Below are 22032 nucleotides of genomic sequence, written 5' to 3'. Positions count from 1 at the left end.
TTCAATACAAGCAGCTTCACTTTTGTTTTCAACAAGTCCTAAAGCTTGCTGCAGCTTGTAATTTACACAGAAGTTGCTGACAAGCAGGGGCTATGAAGAACGTACACAGAAACAAAACAAGAAACAGCAAAAAGCATCCCCACTAGTCCCTATTCACCATAAGTTTTGACAAACACTTTCATAAAGCCTACTTTTTTTTGCCCGAACCAATACAAAGGCAGAGGCCACCTCGCCGGGCAGGGCTCGCATTTCAATCAACCGGCTGAAAACTAGAAAATCGTAGAAGAAACCCGATTCCCTGACCCCAAACCCCATTCCTCCCAAGCCGCTGAACTGCTCACGCACCCGAGTGAAAATCAAGCAGGTACGTTAACTTCTCCTCGACACCCGCCACTTTCACCGAGATTAAAACTGCCAAGTCCAAAAAAACCCGGCAAACCCTACCCCCCCAATCCCCCGACCCCCCCCCGAAAAGGCACCCGGAGCGCCCGAGACAGCGAAGACGGGGCTGGAGGCAGCACAGTACGGGCAGGCCCTAAGTACCGGCAGGTGACGCTTCCCAAACTGCCCGCCCCCCCCCCCCCCCCGACCCACAGCCCCACGCAGTCACGGGGCGGCCGTCAGAGGGCCCGGCCCCGTCCCGGGACAGGAGGCCGGGGAGGGACGGGACGGGGCGGGGCGGCGGCCCGCCTCACCTTCTCCTCCACGCAGTTGACGATGATGGAGGGGTACTTGCGACTGAGCCAGCGGAAGAAGGCCGGGACTCCCATGGCGGAGCGGGGAACGGGGGCGGCCGGACCGCGGCTCGCGGCGGCGGTGCCGGGCGAGGCAGGGAGCAGCGCTTCCGGGGGCAAAGGGCAGCGCGGGGTACCATGGGGGAGCGCGCGCGCCCGCGGCGGCGCAGGCGGCGCCGGCGGCGGGAGGAGGAGGTGGTCACGTGAGGCGCACGCGGCGGGGCCGCCATCTTAGGGGCGGGCGCGCCCCAGTGCGCAGGCGCGGGGCCGAGGGTGCCATGGCGGCTTGAGGGGAGAGGCGGAGGGGCGTTGTCTGGGCTTGCCCCTGACCTGCCGTGAGGGGCCCGCGGCGTCATCTCGGCCCGGAATCTGTAGGGGAGCTCCTTAGGCACAAAGATGACAGTCGGAAGGGAAAAGCCTGAGGCTAGACTGACGTCTGAGGCAGCACCACATGCCGTCCTTGCTCTCAGACGGGGCTCTGTGTGAAAACTTCCCTCCATTAGCTGCCCTGTTAAACAAAAAAGGTAGCTTGCCGTCGTGGGATGGTTTGAGCAGAAGACACATGACAAAAGTGATTCAGGGCATGGCTGCTTTGTCAGAGCTAAAGCTCTGAGGCTGCTTTCAGTTTCCGTGAGCCTCCCTCCACAGTAAGGAACTCAGACCGAAGGGTGAGGCTCTGGAAGAGGCCTTTTCACCTTCGAAGGAGGGAGGGAGCTGTTGGCAGCGCTGGCAGGGAGGTGGAAGAGCAGCAGAAGCGGAGGGGACGTGGCCAGAAGCAGCGAGCATAAAATCACTTGGTGCGATTCGTGACAGTGGCAAGAGGCAGCGTAAAGAAACCCTGTCCTATTGCTTTGCCTGTTGCATAAGCAAATACTATTAAGTTAGCCGTTTGACGATGTTGAAATGGAATTAAACCTTCAGGCATTAAATGGGATTAACATGAGGAAGATTTTGTGCTCTGCTGTGGCCTGTCGCTATATATCACCTTCATTAGGAGGGCAGTGACGGGGGCGAGGACATGAAAAAGCAGCCTGGGAATCATTAACAAAAATAACAAAATCTCAGCAGTGCTTGTTGAGTCAATGCTGCTGATTTGGGGAGGGGAGAGGAACCTTGCTACCTTGCTAATTTGCTGTAGAACAAATTAACCCAATATTGTATTTCTCATTATTTTTAGCCTCACTTAGCTGTTGTTAAGCCATTTTCTGGTGTCACTCCTCTTAATAAAATCTGTGACTTGAATAAATTTCCCCAGCAACTTTGTATTGGCACCACATCTGTGGTATCAGCTAAAGATTGTCCTTTATCTGTTCCTTACAAAGTGTACCCTGATTGAAGTTTCCTATTGTAGTGCTTCTCCTCCTGGAATTTAGTATCGAGCACGACAGCTTAGTATTAACATTTTGTTTGTATTGATGGGCAATCAGTTGTTTTTCTGATAATGCTAAAGAAAACAGAAGACAGCAGCAGTAGCAAATGCAAATGAAATGTGATCATCTTATCTTATAATTACTTGAGTAAACAAGTGCTGAAAAAATTAATACTGCAACAAACATTTCCTTGAAAAGTCAATCTGCATTTTGCTAAACCCCCCCCCCACCAAACAAAACAAAACCCAAACCCTTACAAATATCCTAAAGCAAAACTCATGCTGCAGGAACTTGTGACCTGGAATCCTCGGTGAAGGAATATGCCCAGTACTTGCTAGATGAAGGCACAGTTTTTTAAGGACAAGATAGGCAAGGCAGAGGCAGCTGAGTGGGAGGGCTGCTGTTGTGCCAGGTGTGCACCAGCGAACTGAAAAAGACGGAGTCTTCTCTTGTGCAAGAAGCAGTAGCAGAGGTCTGCCACTAGAGAAAAACAATCTCGTTCACAAACAGCAGTATCAGTTTCTGCCAAATGTCTGATTTGAAGTGGGGATGAGCTCCTTTCCCAGGGCGACCTTCTTTCCCGGGAAGCGACTGCCAGCTCCGTCGGCTTCCCCATCAGCAACCCAAGGCCCTGCTTCTCTCTGCAAGGTCTCGGAGTCCGGGCTGCATGCCCACACAAGACTCCATTTTGGCTCACCAGGCAACGGCATTCATCTAGCATTTTTTTGTCAGCCCCTATGTGCTAACTTGTTTTTGTCAGCGGATGTACAGGGGCATGAGCCAAAGTTTCACCTAGCAGCTGTGTGCGTGGGACACGTGAAAAAAGACCATAGCACCAAGTCGCTGCACATACACAGCAGGAATACGGGAAGACTTTTCGTTACAGTATTTTCCATAGATGAGTGGCATGCTGATTTAAATCTGTTAAGGCTGTATTGATTACAGTCCCCCTGTCCATCACCATCATCTGTCATCATCTTTGGGCTGCCAGTATGACAGCTGTGAAGGAGCAGAATAAAGTTGACTGGCAGAATGTTTTGCATCTAATGAGTCTGTGCACAATAAGAGTATAATAAATAATGCTCTGGAGGAACTCGGCTATCGCTTGAACACCGAAAAAGAGATATTGCCTTAGCAGAAGCTCCCAAAGCCATCTGTCATCTGTCACGAGTTGCATGTCTGTGGCTGAGCTGGACTGAGGGAATGGAAAGCACCAAAGACTGGTGATGGGCGCCTTGTATCATGCAAGGAGATATAAAGTGGGCTGACATCAAGAACCCGGAATCACTCAGGAAGAGCTTAAAACTACAAAGGTGCTGTGGATTTGATGCAATGTTACTTAGCAGCGCAGGCTGCTAGAGAGACTTTTTCCAGATGAACCTTGGTCTGACATTCACTGAAAAAATCACATAGCAATAGTCTGTCTGTGGTGTGGCATGCTGGTGAGCTTACATTTAGCAGATGGCTAGGACCATCAGGAATGAATTACCACGGCTTAGGGATGATCAGAAAAAAGCAGCAAGGAGTGATGACCCAGCGAGGTACCAGCCCTCGGGATGGTGGGTTCAGACAGTGGTTCTGATACAGGTCTCCTGGGTGACATTGAGCATGCAGTACACGAAGAACAATAAGCCTCCAACACGCTGCTAGGAGAAGCCCCTAAACCTACCTGGTGGTCCACCAAGAGCAGCAGCATGACAACGTGCCAGCCCTTCTGGTCACATTGCCATCACATTGCGGAACTTGTTTTCCAGTGTCACAATTTGCAGGACAGTCCTGCGATTCCCATCCCTTGCACCCCCGAGGCTTTGATAGCCAGGTGTTGACTGAGGCTGGCCATAGCAATGAAGAGCTGGGAGCTGCGCCACCCTCTCCAGCAGCCTGGCACAGCCCACACCATCGCCTGGCACATGGGAATTGCTGCTTTGGGAAGCAGGAGACCTCCTGTGGTCCCCATGGGCTGCCTTCTCCTCCCAGCACACCTCCAATCCCTTGACTAACTTGCCCATCACACAACACAGGGGCTTCTCTGTGGGACAGTGGTCCCACAGGACATGGGGAGCTGGTGTGGCAAAAATTGGGAAGGGCAGAGGGATCTTTGCTGTTTTTGTGGCTGAGGCTGTATCAGCTAGCCAGCCTTTGAAGGGAGGGATCACAGAAGCCTTAATCCAAAATAGCCTGTGGTCAAACAGGCACAGAAACCCCAGCACAGTGGGGGAGGACATTAAAGCCTTCAGTAAAGTCCAGCTTCAGTCCTTTAGTCAAGTCCAGCTGTCCCACATGACATCAGCCCCGGTCATACACCCACCCAGCTCCGTCCTTCGTGCAGCTGATTTTCCCATTGTTGGAACATACAGCACTGCACCATTGCCAATGTTAGACTGAAAACCACGAGATTAGGCAAGCCAGCAGACATCTGTACTAAGGGTTTCTTCTCATTTTCAAGCCTTCTGCAAGCCTTTATTTCATATTCTCAAGCTTGTCTCGGACCACACACTTTTTTTATTAAATTGAATATTGTTACCATTTTAAAATTGTTTTTGATGGACTGGGTCCAGAGATTGGTGCCTGTATTCAAAGATGCAGTACTGCTTTGCAGTGGAGTTTAATTGGGGTGCTGTTTTTTGCTTTTGAACTTATCGTAATTATGAACAGATTTTTTTTTTAATGTGTCCCCTGGTTTCTCCCTTCGAAAGAAAATCTCATGTTTAATGAACTTAATTTTAGATAAAAGGAATTAAAAGGAGAAAATTAAAAATGCATGAAGCTCCTAGAGTCATCCAATTACTGTGATGTCCATACAGCAATGCCAGCACAGATTTTACAAAGCAAGTAAAAGCAGAAAATCACTGGGGCTTGCCACATGTAAATGCCGCTCTATTCCAAAACATGCCGAATTAGAAATGTACATTTTATGCATTTCTTCTTCTTGATCTGTTGCAGAAGATGATAAAGATCAAACATGCCAGCCTGCCCTGAGTAGCATATGTATGCATACCCAGAATGCTCGCTCGCTTTCTTCAAAACCACATCTAGCTCTGTAGTCGAAATACCAGAATACATACAAGCAGCAGCAGAGGATAGTCTTTGCATTCAGAGTGCAACAAAAGTTGGAGGAAGTGGCACTACTGAGCAGTTTCCAGCAAGAGAGGGGCAAGCTGGATTTGGCCAAATAGCACTGTCAATTCCAGATCACTAGCAATTGACTCCTCACCTGACAGCCACCTCACCTCTGCCACACACAGAAGAGTTACCTGTCACACAACTGCATCCTGCACCTGTCCTGCTGGCACCGGGCAGGAGATGCTCACAGTGAGCAGGGGACTGCGGACAAGCAGCGCCCAGCCCCAGCAACGAAGAAACAGGACACTACACAGAGGGACCCTGCTGCCTACCTGAGGAGGAGGTTGTTTTATAGACAGCCCCCACCCTCCGAGGTGATAACGCTCAGAGGTGAGCACTGTGCAAGCATCTCCGAGAAAGCGGGCATCTCAGGACAGATCTTCACTCATCCCCAAAACCAAATACATCACGCAAAGGCTCAGTCTCACAGGGCAGGATTGCCGTCGGATCAGGAAAACACTTAGCAGTTAAGAGAAAGCACGCATACAGGAAGGCCATGTACAGTACCAACTAATATTTATTTTGTATTTAAATTTTATTTGAATATAAAGCAATAAGCTGCACTTTAGACAGTGGCACTCTCAATATGCACAAGACTATATTGCTTATTTCTTCCCAAAAGTGAGCGGGGGAATCTTAATCATAGAAGTCATCAAATTCGTCTGCTTCTGTGGTGTGAGTTTGTGGGCGCAAAGCAGCCTCAATCTCGGAGCTGCTGTCTTCAGATTCGCCCCAGAAGGCTGAGGGTGAGGAGAAAATAAAAAAAAATTATAAGATCTTTTCCATGTTTATGTCATTTATGTCACAGACATGATCATTTTACAGCTCTCCAGGGGCAGCTAGACACCATGGCTTATAGAGAAGGTCAGAGTTTTGAAGACCGCAAGATCTCGGCGTGCATTTCCGATACAGCATGCTGTCAATACGTCGTGGTCTCCAATACCGGAGCTGCTGTGGCCAAACAGTGGGCTCATTCAGAGGTCCCACTTCATTGTTCCTCAAGGTAGCTTGAGAGAACATTTCCACTCCAAGCAATTTACTTGACCAGCTGCTGCCTGAATTACAGCTTTGTCTATTATGTTCCACTTTCTCCCTCTACTTGACCCTGCAGTGAAGTCACAATCGGAGCATGACATCACAGAGTTGGCATAAAAATGGCAATGATGTCACACATGAAAAATGACCACTTTGAGATAGGATCAAATACAGGCAAGATTGACTTCAAAGAACTGCATGGCTTTAACAAATAGCTCTGGGAATTAGCAAACAATTTCACTGAAATAAACAGAACCACATTTAAATTCAGAGCGCTTGGGAGATTCCTCAATACATAAATTCATTTGACCCAAAAAAAAGTAAAAAGCAGGGCACATGGGGAAGCACAAGTCAAGCCCACAGTCACTTACAGAGCTGTGCTGTCTGCTTTCAGAGGGCTGCTGTTTGTCCAAAGTCAGTGCAGTAACCACGATATCCCAAATGAGGCGTAAGACTCAGAAACAGGGATTCAGGCAGCAGGAGGGAGGAAGGCTGTCATACCTCCTACAGAAATTTCAGCTCATGTTTGGTTGAGGCACCGTTAATGCGTTCAGTGCTTTTGATGGCACAAGCTATATAAACATCTTATCTACAAATGGAGCAGCTGCATCTTTCATCCTATATCCCTGGCCCCCTGGTCTGCACTCAGCTGGGAACATCAGAGCGGCGCCGGCTGCACCCTGCGCTTGCTCCCACACTTGACACCTGGGCAGAGGCTGAACATGGCTGAAAGGCTCCAAAAAATGAAACTCCTCAGCAGAGAAGGAAATGGGCTGGGGACGTGAGGGCACCTTTCAAATGGCGCCACAGCAGCCGTCATTTATGGCATCCTTAAACCAGCCCAGACACCACACCTCTAAAATATGTTCTGTACCACTTGGGACTGCATAGTGCCTAAAGCTGGGCTCCAGGCGAAGAGCTGCCTGCTCCCAGCACTGACTTCACTTACAGAAGGCTCCATTAGAGGTGACTTCAGACACCAGTGGTCCTTATGGTGGTTAAAAGAGAAAAATGAAATGCAGGGGAGAATGAAAATGTGCAGGGCCCAAACACCAACTAAAAAAGAAAGCCTGCTTGCTCGTGGAAAACAACTGTTCCAGATTTTTTGTTCCAGGTGCATGGGCACCTTTGTGCGCCTACCTATTGTAACTGTGCAGACAGTCGGGCTGCTGCCCATCCACTTCTGCAACCCATATTTCAAAGGGAAGATCAAGAAAACATCAGGTTTTTCCTTCTCTAGGCTTTCTCCCACCTGCTATTCACTACCATTTGATTTGATTTGAACCCCAAAGCAAAGATCACTAACTCCTTCCACACCACTGACAACTATTTGCTGGCTCCTGTATTGAGACAGGGCCATTCCATGCTTTCCCATCTCCTTATGCCCATATTTTATTCGGTTCCATGATGTTGTCCTTAAAGGTTTTCTACAATATAAATTACACTTAGAAAGACATCTATTTTAAAGGGCGTAATATTGGTTTCTTACCTTTGGATTTTATAGCAGCTACCATTCCCTTCCTGGTTTCAGTCCTGTAAAAGAGAAAGATTTCAAATAATCAGCACAATGTGACAAAATTAAAAGAATGTAAGTCAACTTTTTTTTTAAATACTGTGAGGTAGTTTAAAAAAAAAAATCAGTAACTTCTGTAACTACTTTTTCTTTAAAAATAACTATTTTGTCAAGGGTTTCTTCACCTTTATGTCTTCTAAAAGGTGGAGAAATTAACATGCAGCAGGGAGACTGGTCCAGATGTTCAGGCAGCGTGAACTGGAGTCATTCCTTGGTAACAGCGCCAATTTACACCAATAGTGAATTAAGGGTACAAAGGATCAGAGCTCCGTCTATCTTTTGCGGCCTTTCAGATAATGCAAAGAAAGTAAAGAAAAAATCCAAACAAAAATAAAAGCACCCCCCACCGATGCTCACTGAACTTCCTTAGTCCCCTTCCTGCCAGTGTCCTCCTCCAGCCCAGCTACTGGGTTCCCACAGCATCATCCACATCCCTATGTAAATGTGCAATCTCCCGGCTGCCTTTGATCTACCTTGATGTATATGCAGTTGTGACTCTGTTCTGTTAAATGACTGCTCTTGTGTCTAGAGCATCACAGGCCCTTTTGAATCTCTCAAACAAGCTGGAATCATTTTGATCTTTTGTGTGTAGCGTGTGTATTGTGTTGGGGCTGTGAAATAATCACATAGGGGCAATGATGTAGGAGAATTAACTGTTATATTAACAGTCCTGCAATAAGCTCTAAAAATAAAGCTTCAGCTGATTTTAATAAGGAAGATCAAATAGGAGATATTTGTGACATTGCTGTGCGAACTAGTAAAATATAAGCAAATGTCAAGCTGCAATTTGAAGCTGTTGTCACAGTCAAAACAGGACTCAATCAGCTGTCAAAAATTTCATACAATTTGCTGCATTTCATTTAAAGACATGGCAGCTAATGCATAGTTGTTTAAAGTGGGGAGTTAAAAATATTCTAACTACTATTATGGAGGCATTTATGAAGGAGATACAAAAAAAAAAAAAAGATGATTCACTGCTTGTCTTGTACCACTGTATTCAGTAAGAATTTGGGATTGCAGCTGGAAAGCTAAACTTAAAGCAGAGGGAAGTTTCATTACGTTACAGCTACCTATGTTACAAGAACTTTTCCTTCTAAATAAGAGAAAGCTCATACTGTTTAAATCACATTCCTTTTCTACAAGCTGTGAATGCCATTAGCACACAGCCTCCCTCTTTGCAGATACACAAAAAATCCCTGAAAAAGAATATTAAATGTAGCCAAAGTTCAACCAAGACACCAAACTGAGGCTTAAGTACTAGTAACAGTAACAATACTAGTAAAGTATTAACAGTGATATAGCTAATTATTAGCTTACTATTTAAGTAAAAAACTTCAAAATGTTAGCCTTCAGATGTTTGTCTGACATTTTAGCATTAGCAAACCATGCAAATGCCTTTCTGTTTCATTCAGAGTCAAACCCTACGCTGCATTACACTTCAACTTCTCGTTCAAATACATTTACTCAACAGTTATTTCCAGCAAGTATTTTAAGTCGGAGCCTCTGGGCTGAGTCCTGCAATATGAACACCCTTAACTCTTGTTCACTTTGGTGAGATTCCATGACCCTCAGCATTTCCCAGGAGGTGCTCCACGTATCCCAGGCTTAGCCAATAAAAATGTGCTCAAGAGGCTGTAACTCTGGCAGCTGGATCGTTTTTCCCCTGGGTGTAGAGAGAGAAACCACTTGTTGCTGAGCTACAAATTGAGAGGTGACTTCTGTGGCAGACTGCACAAGAACCATTTTATCTTCAAGTAGTTCAGTAAAACAAGATCAGGCAGCTGGCAGCTACCGCTTCCACTGCCTGCTGCTTCATCTCCCATTATCAAGAAGGGAGGCGTGTAGGGTTTTGTTATTCAGCCATGCTAGCAGGTCCCTAGGAGTGATTTTTTTGCTCCACCTCTCTCCATGGTTCAAGCCCAGATCAAACACGAGAGGGTTGGTCATTTGGGCCCAGAGCCCCTGCTGTGCTGAAGACCACTGCGCACAACATGGAGCGTGGGACCACCACTGCAGGACTTCCCAGGTCTCAGGCGGCTTGGTCCTCTGGACAACTCGAAGCACTGTGAGGTGCTCCAGGCCTGGCTGAAGGCCAGTGATCTCATGGAGAAGTTGCAGCAGATAAGGACCACCATGGCTGTAGGAAGGTCTGGAAACCTTCCTCCTTCTGCCCTGGCTTCCCATGAAGAAGGTGGTCAATGCTGACAGGAGAGGGAGAGAGACAGATGTTTGTATTCTACCAAAACCCATCTATTTGCTGGGGTTCATCCTCCCGGGGCTTATCCCACCGCACGTAGAATGGGATTCACTCCCAGAACAGCACAGAGCTGTAGCACTGCACCCCAGGAGCTGGGCGTTAGCGTGGCACAGCAATCCATAAAGAGAAAGACGGGGAACAGGGCGTCAGCAAAGGCTTGGCACGAAAGCTGTCGGCACACAGAGAAACGCCTGGGGAGATAGGGAAAAATGGAGCTAGGACTTCAGAAGGGCCAGATTGGAAATCGCAGCTCCACCAAACCAAGCCTGGAAAATGCTGCAAGATAGCTTTGTAACAAGGAATAAAATTATTGAATTATGTCTGAAGTGTTGGTCACCACTGATAAGATGCAAGATCTCTACGTTGCAAAACATTTGTATTTGCAAATCAGCAAATTCAATCATGAAAGTTATCATCTGGTATACTGAGCACACAATAACGACACAGACCTCCGCAAAGAAATTTTAGGAGTATAAATGAAGTAAGGCCAGTTTCACTGCTTCGACTAATCCCCTGTCGTGACCCTTCAATATCCATTTACACATTTGCTTCTTCCCTAAAATAATTCCAAACTGAACCCAGGCTCTAACAATGAAAAAACCCCAAACTAGTTTAACTTCAAAGGGCCTTTTAATCTCTCCTTTACTGTGATGAAACAGGCTTTTTGTATTGAAGATGCTGCAACAATAAGAAATGAAAAAGCTCCAAGAAAATATTTTTCCCTCTCTAAAGAAAATTAATATTAAGAGGAAAATACCAGACCAACAAGAACCAAGTTAATAGAGGTGGCTCACAGAAAAACAGCAGAAAATGTTTACTTTACTCTGAGTATCTTTTTGCTATAGCACCTGTTGAACCTCTATGTTTTAGTGTCAAGTGAAAAAAGACACCCAAATGCCAAGGGGGGCAGACACCCAATTGCAAAAAAAAGAAAAAAAAACCAAAACCAAAACCAAACACCACAAAGAAAACTACCCAAACATCAAGGGGAAAGAAAAAAAAAAACCAAACCAACAAAAACCACCCAAGCACCAAGAGAAAAAACCACCACCCAAATGCCAAGTTTTATCAGAAAAACAAACAAAACACAAAGTGTAGCAGTGTCAGGAACACTGATACTCCAGCTAATCTTGTCAGAGGCTCGAAGCCTGCGCACCTCCATCCTGCACAAGCGCTGCTGAGGCAGCATGGAAAACAAATCGAGCACTTCTTTTTCACAGGGTGGTGCTTATTAACCCTCAGCGAGAGAAGCGATGAAGCTTCTCCCCAGCAATATGCGAGGATGCGGAGTCGTAGATCCGTCTTTAAAAAGCATTTTTCAAGACCATCTAAAAGCCTCTTGGTAGTAAGCAGGCCAGGCTGCTTAGTGGCAGTGCCTCCGATGTGACAGTCTCAGCTGGGTATCCCCCGTGATCATACGCTTTCCTGCCAGTTCCTGCAGAACCCCGAGGGCTCTATCATTTTCTGCTGATCATTTACTAGAAACTGGGCATCACAAGTATTCCCCACCCTGGAAAGTCAGTATAAACTAAAAAATCCATTCATCATGCCAGAACTGGAGTAATACTATTGAATTTAAGTAATTACACTGCAAGCAGGATGACCTTTTTTTAAGGATACAAAGACCTACACCGAGCTACATTTAAGACTGTTCTCTGTTTAGATATACCACGCTGAAGAAAAAACCCTACCATTCTTGCCTAGAGAGACTGCTAACACAAAGACTGCATCACAGGGCTGTGATGAAGCTGTGTCGGAAAAGCGTAAGGCATCGCCGCAAAAATAAACTATTTCCTCTGTACTACAAAGGCAACGTATTTTGATAGATGTTCTTGCCTCTCCCCACAAACCATTCCCCACAAATATCCGTAGAGCATCCCCACTACAACATTACGATTTCTGCAACAGCTGGATGCTACGATTTAGGAAACTAAGCTCACAGAAATATCTGTAACGTCAGAAAAACGTGCTTGAATTTACAGTCGGCTTCTTACAGAAGTGATGTGACAACTGAAAGTACAGCAGGAGGATACAACAACCAGATACGGGCTGGTTTCTAGGTGCATCTCTCAGGAGCCCGGAAACACGCTATGCCACTTTCCCTGGATTTTCTGGTAAACGCATCTCCCGCACGCTCCCAGCCCCAAACCTCTGGAGACTCTCCCCAGAGCCCCGGCCAAGGCGGGCTGTTTCCCCCCCCCAGCCAGTCAAGGGATGTCGGGCCGGTTTTGCAGGGGGATGCACAGAGCCGGAGTGCCCCCCGATGGCCAGCCTCGGTGTTAAACATCACCCCCGAGGATAATTGAGAGGATGAATTATAATCTGCCAACTTTTATTTGCATGTCATTACATCTGTGTTTGGTAAAGGCGGCTTTCGACTAAAAAGCTGCCTTCAGAGACCAGACCGGATTACTTCCAGAAGACAGATTAATCAAAGTTTAAAATACTTTACACCATGTTTATGTCCTGACAAATTAAAATTGTTCGTTGGTTCTCAGTCGATAATGCATCTCTAATCTCCAGATTATTTCGAAACGAGACAGCGCAAACAAGTCAAAGAAAAATAAACTGTTTGCATCAAAAATTTGGAATTACCCAGAAAGCTAGTGACCTCCACTGGCTGCATCCATCTCTACAGGACCACGAAATGCCACACACATCGCCTGCTGCCCGCTCTCGCTGAGAGATTCAGTCCTGACTTCTGATACCTTTTCCCCCAAGTAATTGTACAATTTAACGTGCTCTTTTCTGCTGCAAAACGCTAACTCCTCAAACGAAAGCTGCGTCTCCGTGCACGTAAATATTCCCTCAGTAAAGTAAATGAAGCCAGGAGAAAGTAGTTTTATAGCTAAGCGAAGAGCGGGATGATATTTGCGGGAAAAGAGGAAGCTCTGGCATGCACCTCCGAACAAAAGGGAACAAGTGGTCTTTACTCGGAGAGCAGCTTCCTATTAAGACTCACTCCTTCGTACATTATGCCTTTCATCCCCACTCAACCACAAAATGATTTTGCTGTAGGAAATACAATGGCAGAAAAAGATTTACATTGAAAGAATCTTTAATAATAAACTGTTGCAGATCTGCCTACTTCCCCATGATTTATAATACAATAAACATCGGATTCTATTAAGTCTCATGCACTGAAGACACGCACTGAAAAACCGAATATGAAAGCCCTCAATTCTTCCCATCTCCAGTACCATAATAGTGAAATGAGCATGTATAAATGTGCTAAGAGTATCTCTTTGCATCTTTTATAGCTTGTGTGTATTAATCTGTAAAGCTTATTAAGAAAGTCATTGCTATGCAAAGCAGCACCCAATCTCTTTCTCTTGCTTTTCAACAGAGCGCAGTGTTTAGCCAATAGGACTGGTCCCCTGCCCCTCATTCAGCATTCATAACATGCAACATTTGCACAATGTATCTCTCAAAGGCTGCTGAATAGAAAGCCTTAATACTCATGTAAACAACTGCAAACCAATTACTTAATGAATCAGGCCCACACATAATGAGGTGCCAGACAAAGAGCTATAAATGCATTTTTGCGCCCGAGCCTCTGCTTTAAAGTAAAATCCCTCAGCTGTAGTTTGGGCTTAACTGGCACATCATAATTATTGTCTGGAGGACATCAGAGGAAGCCATTTTTTTTATTTAGGTCCAGCAGGGTCTTTTGCGAGGTCACTCATCAGCTCAGTGACAAAACGGAGCAAAGAAGAATTTATAAAAAGTACCACAGCAGTGCTACACAGTTATGTTTATTCTCAAGTAGTGGGTTTCAAGACCACTTGTAAAAGCAATAAAGCCCGAGAAGTGACTGCAGTAAGTGGAGCGCTTAAATGCGAGCGGCAAAGAAATTGCACTGCGTCCTGGCCGCAAACAAGCGGCTGGCCGCCCTTTCCATTTCTCTGTCTTTCTCACTACTTTTGCCGCTCTCCGTCTCCGCAGAGCGGACGCCAAGTGTCCAAAAGCAAGGGTTGTTAACAAACTTCATGTTTAGAAGGCTGTGTTATTTTTGACTCATTTAGAAAAACTAACTTTAAGCCGCTATGAGAGATTTCTTTTTTTTAGAGCAGCATCATCATGTATCAGCACATGAAGCGCACTTGCTTCTCAGCACTGAAAGGCATGAAATTATAAGGCAGAGAAAATTATTTTAAAATCTATCGCAAACAAGAATTTGAAAAAAACCAGCAAAAAAAGTACGCTGTATGAACAGCATCTGAAAAATGCAGAAGTTGTCAAACGCATTATTAGCAAGCAGTGCAACATCCAAGGGGGAAAAACCTTGGAGACTTTTTTTTTTTAATTAAAAAAAATAGTTCATTTTAAATTATACATATTTTATTCAGGTGCTTAGCAGTGATGCTGTGAGTTCTTCAGGGCCTGATCCTTTTCTTCCTGCTGCCTGGGCTTCAGTAAATGATTAAAATTTAACATTTAAAAATTCATCTATAGGACCACCCTTACATTTCACAGCATTAGGTAGTATGATTTGGAACATCATTCTTGAAGTTTCAGAAAATTTAAAAAGAGAAAAAAAAGAAAAAATTAAAAAAGAGTTTGAGCATAAGACTATAAGAATTAATCTTAAAGAAAAGCATGAATGCCATTCATCAATAGTGTATTACAGCTTGTATTTACTGTACTTGAAGAATTACAGAAATACTGTGATTTTAACACAAAATGCAGAACAACACTTGCAAAATTGGAACTGACCTCATCAATAACAGCATAAGAAAGCTACAGAAAGATAGCGATGCCGTGTAAGCAGAAGGAGTTAAACATTTACCAAAATGCTTTAAAGTCCCTTCCTGAGTGCTATTGATGGCAGTTTTCAGACCAGGAGCCGCGTAGCAGCAGCACCCACTTGCTGGGCTGTTCTAATAAGAGCAGATAAGGATCTAAAGCCCAGCCAATATTTCATGAGATGGCTGTGTTATATCCTATTTTCTGCTGCTTCTTGACCACTAATTTGATTGCTGCTGTTTGATTACCGTTACATGCCAATGAAGAATACAAGGAACATCCAACAGAACTGCTCAGGGACCCAAAGGGAACTGCTGTAGTTAAAAACAACCCCCACACAAAAATCCCCCCAAAAACCCACAAACCAACTTTTTTTCTTAAAAAAAAAAAAAAAAAAAAAAAAGAAAAAAGAAAAACTGCACCCTTTAGGTATATTTGAGGCCATTAATTAAACCTACTCAGTTGGAAAGCAAGAAAGGCAAGTTATAAATACCCCAGTAAATATTAAAAAAAAACACCCCAAACCCTGAGCCCATGAAAAGCGTTATCCAGTTACAGCTAGTTTACATCTCGGATACATGGAGAAGAAACCCACCACTTTATTTCTTGAAGACTTTATGTTTTATGTCTGCCCCTCTCCTGACAACTCCTATTGTCTGGCCCCTGAGTAGCCCTACTGAGAGCAGCTGTACACGCTAATTTGTGGTTCACTGAGATGTCAATTGAGTCTTAAAATGAGAAAACAACAGCTGCAAAACAATACTTGGCTGTGGCACAAATATTTTCTAAGGTGTACCAAAGTTCAAGATGTTTTATTAGATAAACATAAATACAAACCTTAACCCTAGATCAAGTAAAAAATAAATTAATTGGAGCTTCAGTGATTTTCTGTCAGCACTTCTCATTCTACAGAAGCATTTCAAATGTTACAAGATTTAACAACTTTACCTTGAGAAGGGAGGACTTCTTTCATTTGGTGAAGAACTAGTTTCCGAATGCATTTCTTGGCCTGCTTTTGCTTTGGAACTATTATCACCACTATCCCGACCTGTTAAGTGAAAACGTGAAATGTAAATTTTCAAATAATGATGGCTGGACCTTACGACAGCATGCAGTGCCTAACAGCAACACACTCTTATTTTCAAATAGATGCACATAATGGCCACACTCTTGGTTTGATGACAAAGTCCAGAGAAGAGCACACAGTTATGGTATCTGCCTCAGGATTGCTTGCTCATGATTAAGTGGAAATCAGTTACACAAAACCCAAGAGTCCCTCACTATCAGTTTTATGATGATGATTTCTTGTGAATAGTGAAATTTCTGCATGTTTTACCTCATTTTAGAAAAAAGAGCAAACACTGAGATTCTTTTAAGAGCTGTATTGCATCATGGCAACTTCACGCAAAACTTAAAAGGATTTCTGAGGTCTTTCTACTCTTTTTTTTAAATTCCTGAGTTCTCATTTCTTTAGTTAATCAGGAAGCAAAGTTATTTTTATTCCCCTTCCCCTTAAATGTAGATTATTTTTTGTATAGGATAGTTACAGTTCTCTTCATATTATTTGATACATCAGTATTTTCAACCATTCTCTTGAAATAGAGCTGCATTTGGGAGACACAAATCTTGGGATTTTTGACTTAAATAGCCAAACACCCAGCTACTTCAAAATCTTTTATCCATGCTGTCCTTTCTGTCCTTTCACCCCCCCGCTCTGTGTATCTCATTTCCATTCTGTAGAGATTGATTTAAAAAAAAAAAAAAAAAAAAAAAAAAGAGAGGTAAATGAATTCATTCACTGGAATTGTACATTTGCTCATCTTTGTACTCGTTCCCAAAGAACACGATGCTCAAGTACAAATCCCACTTTAAAAGGCTACTTTGCATATATATTAAAAAAAAAAAATATATAAAAGTACTGAAATTATAAACAAGCCCTGATTGTTTCCAACTTCATTCCAACCCAGGATAATTTAGTATTTCTGTACATATTGGACACTCTACTTTCTAACTGGCTGTGCATGTCACCAGTCTGCTCCAGCAGCTCACACGACTCTGTGCTTGGATTTCAGCAGCACAAATCTTGCTCAGTCTCAGCAACAAAGAGGTGCGAGACGCCTGACCGGCACAGGGGATGGCAGAGCTCAGGCACAGGTGCTGCACTGGCAGCAGCATGCTGCTTGCAAACAAAGTCTGACCACTTCCCAGAGAATGCATGAAGAAAAAAGAAATCAAGAATGGGAGGGGGAAAAAAAAAGAGAAAAGGAGAAAAAAAGAAAAGGAAAAAAGGGGGACCCCTCCCTTTCCCGTGATGTACACGCGCAGAGGAGCAGAGACCTGCGGAGATCACAGAGGACGTCCTGGATACAAGACTGACGGCAGCTCAGACCCGCAGACTGAGCAGTGTGGGCATGCACTGAGAAACCCCTGACCACAAAGGAATGAATAGTCACACTTGTTTGTACATTACTTTGCGAAAGTAAAAAAGCTAATTTAATCTAATCGAGTCAGAACTCCCAGAAACTGCTTTTCACTCCAGCAATAAAGCACTTAATATGGGGCTGTTTTTCAGGGCACTTCATGCACAGATTCAAACTACAACACACAACACAGCCGAGATTACGTGCTCACTTCTTGCCTGGGGATAGAGCAGGCTTTGCTTCAGGAGAGCATCCCTCTGCCTCGAAAAAGCCTTGCACAAGCAAGCTGTGCCCAGCTAACAGAACACAACAGGCCATAGACTCTGCCAACATTCAAAATCCTGTTACATGTGCTCTCAGACATGGCTCCGGCGCGTGGCTCGCTCCTTGTGTGAAGGAGAATGTGAACCAAGTGGGCTCCACACAAATCATCAGTTCTAACCACCCTTCCCATTTCAGCCCTGCACCTGCAGAGGGACATATGCACCTCATTACAGTCTGTTAATGAACTGCACGCTTTTCCTCTTTCCCAACTGTAACAGGTAGAGAGTTTCCAGAGCGGATGGCAGCTTCAGAGGGTGTTAGCACACCGGTTAAGTGGCTGCATGCGGTGCGTGCTTCTCAAAGCCTTCCATGTTTAAGGCTAAGCCTGGGAACCCAACCCTGAGCAGGGACCCGATACGTAGCTTTCTGTCGATGGGGTCCCCTGCAGCAGGAACGTATCTGCAAACTCAGGGAAGTGCTTCTACCTGTGCATGAGTAACTTTCTCGGCTGCTGTTGAATGCTCTTCCCATCCCTCAGGGCAGTGACATGGAGCCCGTCTTTGATCCAGGCATACCTGCCACACCTTCCCAGTTGGCACTTAAAAGTCCAGGTCTTTGCCAGCTTTACCAAAACTCAAACTGGGCCCTGTTGTCATGCAGCTCTCCTTACAGCTTTTGCACACACACCAGCCTCAAAAGACCATTCTCCCAAGCTTTCTGTACCTGCACTGGCTCCCCTTCCTTTGCAACATCAAACAGTAACACAAACTACTTGTTCTTCACCTTTAAGACACTTCAGAGCCCAGCTTTGCCTTATCTGTCAATGGTAATACAATGCTGGGCTGTCAGTCCCCACTTCTGCCTTAGTTACATCAGACTGCCTTGCCAATTAGTCCAGTCGCTCCCCTTGAGCATCTTTGTGCTGACTTACACCCTACACACCCTACAGAAATGGGAGATCCTTCTAGGAACTCCTAAGCCCACCAGCTCACCTCCCTGGAAAGCCTGCTGCAGTGATTCATCTGGGCTGTGGCACCCACAAAGTCTCTGACAACACGTAACCAGTGCGCAGCGACCGCTGCTTTGTGTGCTGAGCAATCACCTGGCTCTTACCTCTTCTTACCCCACTCATCCGCTTAATCTCTATGCCTTCCACAACGTGTCCGCATTGTGAGGTGGCAGAAAGGAAGAGTCTCGGCTATGGACGTGCAGCGCTAACAAAACCAGCCCAACCTGGGCGCACAGCAATACTTGCTTCACCATTGCGAGAAAGCACAAGCGATTGGTGCAACGTACAGGGCAGAGAAGATACAAGAAATACGCTGCTAGGAGAGAAAACCCTTAAGCACTTCACTCCTGATAGAACTGCATCATGCCATAAAACCCTTACGCAGATCAGTGTATTTCCTTCATAAAAGCGACCGTCATGCTTAAGGTTAAATGCAACTTAGTTCAAAAAGACACTTTTATTTTGGGTTGTGTGCGTGTTTTTGTTGTTTGTTTTGCCAGAAACATCTAACTTGCCGTGCTATAACAGCCAAGAACACCCTTCCTGTCACAGGCTGGGGACAGCGAGAGGCATGCTATGCTGAAACACAAATACACATTTATCCCTGAGCACACAGCAGAATACGACAGCACTGGCAAGAAAGATGCACCAAGTGGAGAAGAGGCAAAAAAAGAAAAAAGAGAAGAAAAAAAAGCTAGGTTGAGAGGGCATCAGCAGCGTGCAGACTGAAACCCTTGGATAAAAGAATTGCCAGTGCCATAGAAGTCATTCAGCAGGGAGCAGTGGCACTGGGAAGCAGAAGCAGAGCCGAGAGGGTGGCTGCAGGCTGTGACAGCGCTGCTGGAGAGCAGCGGCTCCCAACGGCCATCTCATAATGCCTCCTGGGCCATACACAGGCTTGGTAAAAAGCACCTCTCCCTTCCCATCCGGATTTGGTAAATTCAGACAGATGCCATCTGCTTCTGCTTGATGTTCTCTGCCTAAGCGGTCTGCAGAAGGAGCGGCCTCACCACACCACCAGCTCTCACGTTCCAGAGCCACCCCAGAAGCAACGCAGGCACACAGGGGTGAAGCTGTCTGGATGGGGTGCTTTGAGCATTTAGTCAGTCTGAGGGACCAGCCTGTACTGCACAGACACAACTGAACAAGCTTGATAAAACTCAGTCTTTAAATCCAAACTGGGATGTTAATAATGGAAAGTTCTTAATCCAATCAGTTGAGCAATACTGCAGCAGAATGGGAGCTGGTGTGTCCCAGACAGACAACACAGCTCTCCTTGCACCTTTTTCCCTATGCATTGTTCCTTCCACTCAGAACTAGCAAAGGATCTGCAATACCACTATTAATTAAAAACACTCCACACTCTTCAACTTTGAATTAATTGTGCAGTCAGCATGGGTCAAAGCAGCTTTTATGTCAGCTTTTACAATTTTGTTCTGAACAAAATGGGTATAGTTTTCTTCATTAGTCAACAATTCCAGGAAAAAACCACTGTTGTTGCATAATGAACTACTATTATTTTGTTCTGCCAAACCGTTAAAGTGATTTTAACCCAGAACACACTGTACCAGCCCAGAACTGAAAAGGAGGTATTTTCTCCATGTGTTCCTCCCTCTATGGCCTAGGCTGCAGCATCTATCAATTTATAGCCAAACATCTCAGCGGCTAAAAAAGTGATGTCATGTAATTTTCTGCAAATGAAGATATAAGAAAGCTCTTGGCCTCACACTTGCAACATTTATATCTTGCTAATTGTATTACCTGTCCCACAGAGGAAGAAGCCCACACTTTTTAAACATCAAAACCAGCATTAAAGCCCTTCACTGCAGCTAGAGTCCCACCATAGAAAAGTCATCTGCAGACACCAAATTGTCTTTCTACAAACAATCTCCAAGTGCTTGACTCTGCCTGTCTGGAAATGGAAAAGCTAAATCACAAGGTTGATGGTTTTTAAAATGCACACTGGGAAAACAGAAATACCACTGTGTTCATGTGTAGCCCGTACAGTTTGTGAGCAAAACCTGAAGTCTTCGACCTAAGCAACAAAGCACGTAAGCAAGCTGTAGAAGCAGAATAGTAGGTGCTGTTCTACCGGGAGCGTAACAAGAGCAGATTGTATGCCACTCAAAAGCTATAAAGAGCTATCATCCATTATTTCCAATAACAATCAATAATCCTGTATGCAAACAGAGGTAGTTGGAGGCCAAAAGACCCCAGTGCTTTCACAGACTCAACCCAGACACGTGTCTGCATCTTCCTCCCATATGCAAGTGAGAACCTACACCAAAAGGAACTTAGCTTTTTCTGTGTGCTTTTATCACCAATAAAATAGTTAGCAGCTTGGGTATTTCAGCTGTCACTAGACTTCAAAGTCAACAATGCCTTGAAAGGAATATTATCAGGATCAGCTGAGCCTGCAAGCTGTGTAGCTTTACAGTTACCTTGGCAATAGTTACTGCATCCACACTCAGAAGTCCTGGTAGGTCTGGGCTGCCATACTGCTAGGTCCTGTACCAAAATAGAAAACTAACAATAGTTCCTGCCCAGAACAATTTTAAATCTAAACAAGCTCCTCCACCACAATAACACTAATTACTGCGCTTGCTGACATTCTACAAAGAGCTACGCAGGATTAAAGGTGGGCTGTCAGCTGCCATGCCACTGCCACGGCCACCAATGGCCGCTGTGCACGCCTCTCCCTTGGGACCAGAGGTGTGAGTCCTGGCTGTATGCGGGCTCTTATGTGCACTGATTGCCCTTGCAATAAAGCAAAAAACTTGCATACAGAGAGAAGATAAAGGCTACCTGCAAATCTGATAAAAGGATGTGCTCTTTGGAGAGCAAACAGACAGAAAAAAAATCTCCAAATTAAAACCTGAGCAGAACAATGCAGTAACTAGTATCCAGAAGTAGGTCAAATACCAACAAATATCTCCCCTCTTCCTTTAAATGAAAAAAAGGATAAATCCTCTTATCATAATAATATACCAACATACAATGCTATCCTTTCAAGAGCAGACACTTGGATGACCAGTGAACTCGGGAAATATCAGTGGAGCAAGCCATCCAGTGAGAATACTTCTAGAAGCTGCTGCCTCTGTTTAAAGATAGAAGAAGAATTTTCACCCAGAATTCATAACTATAAAAAGACTCTGAGGTCTTTCAGGAACTTAAGTTGAGCAGCATAAAATATCACCTACTGGAGTATGTAATCCAAACTAATTTAAGCAAAACGTACAATCTTACGCTGTCCCAAGGTAGTTCTGTCAGACCACAACAGCAGCAGCAATTAATCACGTACAAATGAACTTTTTTCATAACAGCAGTTGTGAATGGGTTGATATCAAATGAAGCAAAAAGTTGGGTAGACTTATTAACGCCTTCATTAGTGCACTCCAAGTAGAAGCTCGGGAACCTTTTAACTTGAAGCTCAAAGGAGGACCTGTGAGGAAGGATGCGTGGGCGTGGGAAAAGTGTTGGCAGGATTATTGGCTCATTAAA

General features: G+C 44.8%; 2 protein-coding genes across 11 annotated transcripts in view; both read right to left on the bottom strand.

Moving 5' to 3' along the window:
• Positions 1–847, bottom strand: part of XRN2 (5'-3' exoribonuclease 2) — a 54067-nt gene extending 53220 nt beyond the window's left edge. For both annotated transcript variants that reach the window (XM_052783875.1, XM_052783876.1), the window contains exon 1: positions 696–847. In XM_052783875.1, the coding sequence (XP_052639835.1) occupies positions 696–770 (75 nt within the window). In that variant the 5' untranslated portion in view covers positions 771–847. The remainder of the gene's footprint in view (positions 1–695) is intronic.
• A 4879-nt stretch (positions 848–5726) lies between these two features.
• KIZ (kizuna centrosomal protein) overlaps positions 5727–22032 on the bottom strand; it is a 52181-nt gene continuing 35875 nt past the window's right edge. For 8 of the 9 annotated variants that reach the window (XM_052783866.1, XM_052783872.1, XM_052783867.1 and 5 more), the window contains 3 exons: positions 15787–15886; positions 7752–7795; positions 5727–5967 (listed from right to left, as the gene is read on the bottom strand). In XM_052783866.1, the coding sequence (XP_052639826.1) occupies positions 5864–5967; positions 7752–7795; positions 15787–15886 (248 nt within the window). In that variant the 3' untranslated portion in view covers positions 5727–5863. Of the gene's footprint in view, positions 5968–6633; positions 6767–7751; positions 7796–15786; positions 15887–22032 lie in introns of all 9 variants that reach the window. The other variant, XR_008234691.1, reaches the window with a different exon arrangement.

Source organism: Harpia harpyja, chromosome 4 (assembly GCF_026419915.1).
Source record: "Harpia harpyja isolate bHarHar1 chromosome 4, bHarHar1 primary haplotype, whole genome shotgun sequence".
Lineage (NCBI taxonomy): Eukaryota > Metazoa > Chordata > Aves > Accipitriformes > Accipitridae > Harpia > Harpia harpyja.
The sequence above is the reverse complement of the archived record's forward strand: the minus strand, read 5'-3'. Positions and strand labels throughout refer to the sequence as shown.